Source organism: Vigna unguiculata, chromosome 3 (assembly GCF_004118075.2).
Source record: "Vigna unguiculata cultivar IT97K-499-35 chromosome 3, ASM411807v1, whole genome shotgun sequence".
Classification (NCBI taxonomy): Eukaryota; Viridiplantae; Streptophyta; class Magnoliopsida; order Fabales; family Fabaceae; genus Vigna; species Vigna unguiculata.
The window spans coordinates 52,892,397-52,902,611 of record NC_040281.1 but is presented as its reverse complement, the minus strand read 5'-3'; the positions used below and the strand labels follow the sequence as shown (position 1 = coordinate 52,902,611).

Sequence of the window (10,215 nt, the reverse complement as noted above, 5' to 3'; positions counted from 1 at the left end):
TAATTAAAAACATTAACTAATCAATTAAAAGTTTAAAAAATATTTTATTTAATTAAATATGTCTTTAATAATAATTTATATGTATATATAAACAAATCTACAAAATAAAAAAATTTAAAAATTTTGAAAACAAATTAAAAAACTTGAAGAAAAAGAAAAAAAAAGTGGACGGGTCACTCCGGCCCGTTAGCCCGTCCTATACAGGACGAGTTGTGATTATTAGCTCGTTTCTATTTGACGGACTAGCCCGACCCGACCTGTTTTTGACGGCCCACATACGGACTGAGCCAAAACAGATCGGGCTGGCCCATTTTACCACCCTATAGCAAATTGATATCGATAATAATAATAACACAAATAGTGATATTAAGATATGATTATAGAAAAAATAATTGCAAAAGGTTTTTTAAAACCGTAAGATTGGTAGTAGACCACCATTATATGGATGAAATAAAAATATGTATCTTATTATATAATCTATATAATTAAAATATGATACGGAAAATTATCTTATATCATAAACAAGTTTGGGATCTTTCTTCTTGCATCTCCAAAATTTCTTCTACACCAAAAAAAAAAAAGTTAAAATCACAAAAATACCCTTTAACCATTTAAGTGAAGTCATTCCAGAAGTCAAAATATATAACTGGAAGTCGACTTTCGAAAGTCAAAATATATTACCGGAAGTCAACTTTCAAAAGTCAAGATATATTACTGGAAGTTGACTTCCGGAAGTCAAAATATATTACCGGAAGTCGACTTCCAAAAGTCAAGATATATTACCGGAAGTCAAAATATATTACCGGAAGTCATTATATATTATCAGAAGACGACTTGCGAAAGTCAAAATTAAAAAAAATAAAATTTTTGTTTTATTTATTTAAAGTTTAATAATATTTTAGTTTTAGTTATTTTTATATTTTTGTATTTATTTTTTCAGTACATTAACTAAAAATAAAATTATATATATAGATATTAATATTTTATTTTATTTTTCAAATATATATTAAGAAACATGAAATCATAAAAAATAAATAAAAAAAGCTTATAAAATTTAGAAAACATAAACTTTAAATAAAATTAAAAATAGTTAAAATAGAATTAATACTTTTTTAATATAAAGTTTATGTATTTTTAATTTAATTTATTTCTTAAGTATTTTTAATATATATTTAAAAAATTATATATATATATATATATATATATACATAAAATTTTTTATATAATTTATTAAAAAATTAAACTCAAAAATAAAATTAAAAAAAAAACTTTAAATTAAAAAGATTTAAATGAAATATATATATATATATATATATATATATATATATATATATATATATATATATATATATATATATATATATATTCAGACTTCCGTAATATATTTTGAATTTCGGAAGTTGACTTTTGATAATATATTTTGACTTTCGGAAGTCAATTTTCGATATTATATTTTGACTTCCGGTAGTGTATTTTGACTTTTAGAAGTTGATTTCCGGTAATATATTTTGACTTCCGGAAGTTGATTTCCGATAATATATTTTGACTTCCGGAAGTCGACTTTCGATAATATATTCTTACTTTCGAAAGTTGACTTCTGGTAATATATTTTAACTTTTGGAAATCGACTTTCAGTTGGGGGTTTGTTGTTCGTGACTTTACTTATATGATCAAAGGGTATTTTTGATATTTAAAAAAATGTTTTGAGGTGTAGAAGAACGTTTGGAGGTACAGGAAGAAAGACCGATAAGAGGAGGAGATAGCGTTAGTGGGCCGGGCTTTTATTAATCTATAACATGGTCCTGGACTTGTTTTCGTTCCTCTTCATACACAAAAAGCATCACAGTTTCGTGTTGATGATACGGATATAGATATACATGTACATAAGTTGTTATTTAATATTCTTATCATTTCATTATTACAACAAATATTAGTAGATGCGTGAAGGGTTCTGTGTTGTTTATGTTTTTGTCCCAGTTTTTGAAATCGTGACAGAAGAGAAAGAGCGAAAGGGGGAAAGGGTTTCGATTTCGGAAGAGGAATATTAACACTGAGTAGCTTGTGAAAGAGAGGGTTCAGTCTTTCACAATGAAGACGACGAAGGGTGGCAAGGTCATGAACCCCACCGATGCTTACCGGAAGGAGCTTCGGAAGAAAGAATTGAAGAGGGTATTCTTCACTTCCTTAACCCACGCATCCACGCTCCATTTCCTCTTTCGCTTTTAATGTCTTTTTGTTGTTCCCCCTTTTCTCTTATCCCTGCCCTAATTCGTGTTTTACCCTTTCACATGCTCCGCTGTTGTTAATTGATTGAAAGTGCAAGTAGTTTTTCTTTGAATTTGATAATGCGAAAGAGATGCAAATAGGGTTTTAAAACAGATGAGCTGTTTTCTTTCATTCAAAGAACTTAGCTTAATTTGCCGTTATTTCTGTATTCTTTAAAGTGTGTGTTCTTGCTATGTATTGCTTGTATTTTTTAAGGTTTCAGCTCATGGTCGGATTTTGATTCTTGACACCTTTTTTATTTGTTTTGATCAATAGAATAAGAAGGAAAGAAAGAAGGTGAGGGAGGTGGGGATTTTGAAGAAAGATCCTGATCAGTTGAAGAAGCAGATTGAGAACTTGGAGATGATGAGTAAGTCGTGCTTTTGTTTTTCAATGGAAGGCTGTAAAATGCAATATACTTTCTCTCAACTTACCATTATTATTATTATTATTATTATTATGGCAAACTGATTGCTGAGAGGACTGTTTGATCGTGCATGTGGTAGTTGTTGTTTGGATGAATGTCTTAGTCTGTGTAAACGTGAGAACACATTTTCAGGAGTAGGAACAACTATTGAAATTTCCGTTAGAGTAACAAATAAATTGTGATGATGAAAGAGAACAAGTTAATTAGATTTTTACAGACTAGCAAAACATTCAAATTAAATTTGGGGAACTTTCAAATGCTCACAGTGAACCAAAAACATGACACTACAGTGCGTAGGGAAGTTCATTTGAATTCTGTACGAAGTTTCTTTTATCCTTGAAGGGTACCCTTTTTGTCTTCATGGAGCACGGGCAAAGAACCATGTGTCCATGTCGATTGGAAAAGCTATTTCATTTGCAATTATTTAGATAGATATGGGTGTTGTGGCATGAAACGTAAGCAGTTATGCATTTGCTTCTACAAGATAATTTCAAACTCGTAAAGGGAAATCAAGTTACTGCATATACATGGACTCATCTGGTGCACTGGTGACTATAGTTGTTTTCTGGGATGTAGTTGTATAATTAGAAATTAAGTATGATATCTTTTAGGATGATTTTACCATTCAAATTCACTGTGCATTGTTGGTTGTGGCAGAGGCTGATGGTGCTTTGGATAAAGCAAGAAAGCACAAGAAGAGACAACTACAAGACACACTTAACCTTGTCCTAAAGAAGAGGAAGGTAAGAACTTGTTATATGTTCTTTCTGTTGGATCAATATTTTCTATTATTCAATATTACTATGCAGATTATCAGGTACTTATGTTCTGTACACAATTATGTATGGTGCTAGTTTGTTACGAGTATTTAGAAACATATTTCATCAATCAATGAAAATAATCATTATTTCATGATCCAATGTGCCCTTTATATGATGTAAAATATCTTAGTTCGTTATAGTCTCTAGTATCTTTTTCTCTGCCGTGATCAAAATCCATTGGTTTCCATGAATGAGTGATTGCTGGTTTTGTGCATTTGAAAATCAGTTGTAACAAGAACATAGGCTTATGTACCGTTCTTGTCATGGGCAAGTCCCATTAAGAGTAGCCGACTAACATGTTTGGTTTCACGTCAGATCAAGGAAAAATGTGGATCCATTATCCATATTCTAGTTGAAGCTACTTTGAATAGGTTCCATTTTTCACATTGAAAACTTAGATCTTAGACTCCAATGTCAAACCAAACATGCGCTTAATGTAAGTGGAAAATTATGAACTGAGTTTAATATTGTATTAGTTGTAGAATCTGTCTGGTTTGGCTAGTGGTAGACTGAAAATTCAGTCTTCAGGATTTGAACATTTTATTTGGATATATGCTTTATTTAGTTAAATGGTTTCTGCCAATTGTTAATCAGCGATGATCTAGATCTAATCCTTCTTGTATAGGAATATGAAGAGAAAATGCGGGAGAAGGGTGAGGCCCCAGTTATGTTCAGGTGAAGAATTTTCTTGTCATTTTAAAAACATAGATTTATTCCCTATTTGTGTGTGTCATTTACACATTCTAGGATGACTTTTTGGCAGTCATTTGGGGCCTCCTCGAAGGAGAACAACTGCAGAAGAAGAAGAGCGGGTTAAACACCCAAAGCCTGAGGTAGGATTTAAGTTGATTCTGAGTGCATGCTTTATGTTTTCCTATGCTCTTCCTTCTGAACTAAACTGGCATAGCTGTCATTGATGACTGGGTGACTTGCTGATTTTTCTACAGGACTCTGTTTATTACCATCCTACATTAAATCCTACCGGGGCTCCACCACCAGGGAAACCTCCTATGTTTAAATCATCTATAGGTATGCTGAGCTTGTTTTTCATATTTGTCTTGTAAAATCATGGATCTATAATGGTGTTGGTTTGACTCTTCTATACTCATCAGTCAACTATTGTGCTCGAATGCAGGGCCAAGAATTCCTTTGTCTGGTGCTTCATCCAGTGGTGCTGCTTCATCCTCAGCAATGGAGACAGAGGATGATGTATTAGCTGTACCTCCACCTCCTCCACCGCCTCCACTGCCTGATGGTAGTAGCAATGCAAGTTCAGCAGATGGCACTGTTTTACCTGCATCTTTACCATTGCCTCCTCCCCCTCCCATGCCTCCAAAGCCTGCTAGTGCCGTGTCTGCGTCGTTACCGCCACCCCCTTTGCCACCTCCACCCCCTGGTCCCCCACCTAAAGATCAAGTTGCAAATCGTCCTATTCCTCCTCCACCTCCTCCGCTTCAACAGTCTCAGCCACCTCCACCTGGCACTAGTGGAGGTGAAGGGAGAAATCAGTCTGCATTAACAGATGATTCACCTTCTAAGGATCCTAGTCAGGTAGATTTGTCTTACTAAATGGCTTTGTTTTCTGTGTAAAGGCACGACCTGATTATAAAGGCATTGAAAGACATGATGTTAGAGATATATTGAAAGCATTCACTGGTGCTGGTATTATCTGTAATGATCAAGTATGCAGATACAGCGATTTTTCAAAATTTAGGATGTGGAGATGGCAGTGAATATTGAATAAAATACTAAAACATATGTCTATGCTTACAGAAAAAAATAGATATATTTTTAATTTTTAAAAGTATCAAAGACCGATTTTACAGGGTGGATAAGGTTGTCTACATTTTTTTGCTCTATTTTATCATGTTTTAGCTTTGGTCGGAACCTATTTTCTTTGTTTTGAAACATTGCAAAACATATTTTAGATTTTGGACACACTAGAGACATTTTGTAATGGTGAAGACTCAAAAAGGGACTGTATCTTTGTTGTTTTTTCTTGTATGTGTTCTGGTCTTGGGTTCAGTCATGCCTATGGTTATTTTGGTATATTCATGCTTTGTTGATGGGCAGGTTTTTGGATATTCATGCTTAATAGATGGGAGGTAGTATACATTTATCATGGTATGATTCTTCAAAACAAAAGCTTCTTGGACGGTAACAATTTCTAAAATGCAGGTGCAGCTTCCTCCCCCTCCTCCACCCAATCAGGTGCCACCAAAGACTGGTATGGTTCAGTCTGATGGAGCTGTTTCTACGGAGAGTAATAATTCACTGTCAAACCAGGAGATTCCAAAAATGGTTGCCGGGCATCCTCCTCCAAGGCAACAACCTCCTGTTCCAGGACCCGCTTTAATCCCAAGTTTACAGCCTGATGTATTACCCCCAGGAATATCCCGTTTCCCACCACCCCCGCCACCACCTGACATGAGGCCTCCTTTACCTGTGGCAGGACTCCCTGGTCAGGCACCACCACCTGGAATGATGGTTCCCCTAATCCATAGGCCACCATATGGCCCTCCACCTGGTCCTCCACCAATGATGAGGCCTCCACTTCCACCTGGTCCTCCTCCAAACTTCCAGGAAGAGGATCATATGGCAATTAGGCCGCCTCCCCCTCCTCCGAAACCATCTTATGTTAAATCTGCTGCTTCTACTGTTGTTAAAAGGCCATTAGCGCAGCACACTCCAGAACTCACAGCTATGGTAAGTTGAGGGACTTTTTAGTTTCCTTTTATATTGGCTCTTGAAGTTTTTGCTTTTATAACAAGTTTTTGAGTAAACTTATTTCTGTTGTATTTTGATAATTAGCTTTCTTAAACTCTAACTAACAAAGTTAATGCCATCATACTGTAATTAAGTCTGGTGGTAATTTCTTTTGCTACTGCATCTAGTGTTTTGGATATCTTATCATGTAACCAAACTAATAACAACTGAATGATTTATTTGTGCATTTGCTCATACTCGTACGGGACAGATTTTCTTAATGAGAAGAAATGTTACCTGTGAGTTTGAATTTATGTCTGAGCCTGAGGAAGGATAGCTGTTAAATAAGTTAATTTAACCGATGAGAAGTAATGTTTTGATAATTCCTTTTCCATGTATAACCAATTAACAACTCTTTTATAAGAATAGTATAATAATATCTGGGCTAGTCAAATTTTGTTTTCACAAGTGGTTAATTAAGTGATTGTTAACTGGTTATATAGTTTTGTCAAATTGTCAATGTTACAATATCCCGCACTCTTTAACAACTGAGAACTTACAAGTAGAATCACTTTGTTATTATTTCAATCTCTCGTTTATTCCTCTAATTGCTTTATATTGTTTTTTTACTAGGTTCCTGCATCTGTGCGAGTGAGAAGAGAAACTGCAATGAGTAAAACAAAACCGAAACCAGCAGTGCCAACCTCTAGGAGCGTCTCTGGGACATCAGGGCCAACTATTGTAAAATCAGAGTCAGTGAGCTCGTCATCAGCTCCAAAAGCACAGAGCATTGATGACTCTTATACGGCTTTCTTGGAGGACATGAAAGCCCTTGGTGCACTTGATGGTTGAGATCACCACGAGTGGCGGTGCGGTTAATGGTGATGGATGTGCTTAATAGAATTTGTTTATGTTCAAATATTCACTCTCTTGACCTCACTCAATTTTTTGTTCTTGATGAAAGTTAATCAAGATCGTGTACACTCGTTACTTCTAATTTTTCTCCTTTTTTACTCTAGATTCAAATTAGTGCACTGTCTTTTAGTTAATAAAACAATGTTCATTATTAACCAATGTTGTGTAGATACTTACAAAAACACACACATACACACACATTAAAAACTAGATTTAAAGTTTTGAAAAAAAAAAAAGATGTGGCTAGCAACACTTTTTTAAGTAAAGTGGTACGAGTTTTTTTTTTTTTTTTTTTTTTTTTAAAGTATGCCAATTTATTGTGCAAAAGTGGATTACACAACAATACCAATTGGAAGTGTAATGGCCATGGGTTTTCTATGTTGAATTTGTACTATAGTATGTTATGTGAAATTGTGTCTATTTTATATTGAAAACTAAGAGGACAGGGAGAATTTTATATTTAGTGGACATTTAAGAAGAAAAGTAGTCAACTTTTACAGCATATTCATGTTAGAGTGTAACTTTGAGAGAATGTATTCTCGAAGCCAAACCTGGGTTTAACAAAATTAAGTTATGTACCACTTTAAAGAAAATGCCTTATTTTAGATTAAAAAACAAAACAAATAATTTTAAATCTCATGCGACAGATGGGACGTAACAAAACTGGACCTATTGGCATGGATGTTCGTAATAACCATAAAAAGGTGAGGTTGTTTTTTCTATTCAGGAAAGAGTTATCTGGGAAAGTATGAACAGAAAACTAAACTAATTTTGCTACAGTATCCAATCATACCATTTATTGTGTGGCTAACGATGTAACAATTCCAGCTATTATATTGATAAACAATAATGCAGCATCCTACAATTTACTTGAGGTCAAGGAAGAAGAAGTATATTTCATTATTTTGTGAATCCTTGGTTAAACCTTTTAACTAAATTAGAGGGATAATCTGAACAGCATGCATTCACTTAAATTAGTTCATCGCTTACTGTAATACAAGATTCCGCTTAAGACATTCTATATTAACCTTGTATATTGAAAGCAGCCCAAACAACTTGGATTATACATGACATGATACGACAACATGGCCAATAAAATATGCTAATCTATTGATGATTTTCTATTTTGACAATGGTTTTCTCTCTCTCTCTCTCTCGTTTTATTTACTAACAGGGTTGAATGAAATGAAACTATCTGACCAGATTTAAATTGGATTTCATTTTTTAGTAGAAGAGACAGATGGAAAGTACCCGATTCATAAAAAAAATTGAATTTTGAGAGAGAATATAAGAACTTTTTGAGACAGAATGTCAGAAAGTTGAACACTAATGAAGCTCTTTTGCTCTGAACACTACCTTCCTCCTTCGTTTGTCAACTCACTAATACTTGTAATATATATATAATGAGATGTATGTAAACTGAAGTACAGACCCTTTCAACTGGTTTTTGTTCCATGAATGGTGTTTTTTTCTTCCTCTGCCATAACTTTTTTGAGTTTTGTTTTCGTTATGAATGTAAATGGTTTTGTTTTCTTTGCTACTTTCTGTAGAGCGGCCATTTACCCTCAGTACCACGATCTGGTTTTGCCCTTACCATGGAAGCACGTGTTGCAATTTCACAGAAGATGAAGGGATACAGAAGCAATTCCATGTGATGATTTTGAAATCTATGGTTTGTGCAGTAAGGTTCTGTTTTACTCAAACAAAACCATATATGATTGAACACTGTTTGCAGCAATTGGAGTGTGGTAGCAAACAACACCAAATGTTGACAATCTTGTCCATACAAGTGGCAATGTTGGAATGACATAATAGTTTGGGACGGTTTGTTACAGCTGGACAAGCAATTACGACATGTATTCAACATTCAAGAATTGACAACTCACTGCAAAACAACACTGTTCAACCTGACACTCAATTTTGCTTTCATCAATTCCTGTCATTAATTAAACAGAGAAAGGGAACAAGACAAGGGAATCAATCAAGCTTAATTTCATTTATACACCAATCAAAATGCTATAATGGGGTATTTTTTTTTTTATCTACAGTACAACACAATTAATGGTACAATGCATTATTTTATCATTCAACTCTTTCTTGGAGACGATGCTTGCCAAAAGGACGCAAGAGTTGAGATAAGGATCAAATATTTTGTATTCGTATATTTTCGAGACTGTTTAATTATACACAAAAAAAGGTCAAGTCGTTATATTGTTAAACATTTTACACTATTAACTAATAAAAAGTATCTTTAGTACAATTTAAAATGGTTATTGTATTCATAAAAACTATTACTGTGAAATACAAAAAGTTAATGTATTCTAATTAAAATTTTCTATTAAATGTTGTTTCAAAGTTTTAAATCATTAGTTTTATAGTATTATATCTTTATTGCGAATGCTTAGTGGAATAGGTGAATATTTTTATTGTATTATTGTGAATGATTGTGTCAAGTTAGTATATTTTGATTTAGAGATAAAATTACCTTTCATGTTTTCTTAATTGAAGCTTTGGGTTTTTTTACCTAGTTTTGGTTTAATTCACAATCCACAACTTTTTGAGTTGTGAATCTGTTGACTCAAACATCCAATGTTTCAATAGGTTGTCATTATTATTGAAAGTTCTTGAAGGTAGTGTTCACAAGATTTCCTTTGAATTTTCTTTGAAGATATACTGTAGCAAAATTGCATTGGTCTTTACTCAATTTCTCAAAAATTGCAAACGAAAAGGTTTGAGGGATAAACATTGTGGAGGAAAAGGCCATTATTAGATCTAAAAGACTCTGTCGATATGGTGTAACTAGTGTGAAAACATCACTTTCATTATGCATATTGTATCAGTTTTCCATAAAATGATGTAATATAGAGTGCATGACAACTTAATGTAGCAATGTATATATGCTATTATATCGGTTGTTAAACTAATTGCTCTAACAATAATACACTACATGTAGGGTTCACAAAATTATTTATGTATGCAAATATTTATAGATAAAATTTGCTATAAATAATTAGTGGATACTTCAAATGAGAATTTGTTGAAAATATTTTAATATAATTTAAAAATAAATAATTAAAATAA

General features: G+C 33.3%; 1 protein-coding gene across 1 annotated transcript; it reads left to right on the top strand.

Moving 5' to 3' along the window:
- The first annotated feature begins 1,895 nt into the window (after nucleotides 1-1,895).
- LOC114178829 (protein EARLY FLOWERING 5) lies at nucleotides 1,896-7,216 on the top strand. Its single transcript, XM_028064943.1, has 9 exons — nucleotides 1,896-2,169; nucleotides 2,542-2,635; nucleotides 3,350-3,435; nucleotides 4,139-4,188; nucleotides 4,277-4,346; nucleotides 4,461-4,542; nucleotides 4,649-5,064; nucleotides 5,692-6,219; nucleotides 6,853-7,216. The coding sequence occupies exons 1-9, from the start codon at nucleotides 2,089-2,091 to the stop codon at nucleotides 7,069-7,071; spliced, it is 1,626 nt and encodes a 541-aa protein (XP_027920744.1). The 5' UTR covers nucleotides 1,896-2,088; the 3' UTR covers nucleotides 7,072-7,216.
- The last annotated feature ends 2,999 nt before the right edge of the window (nucleotides 7,217-10,215 follow it).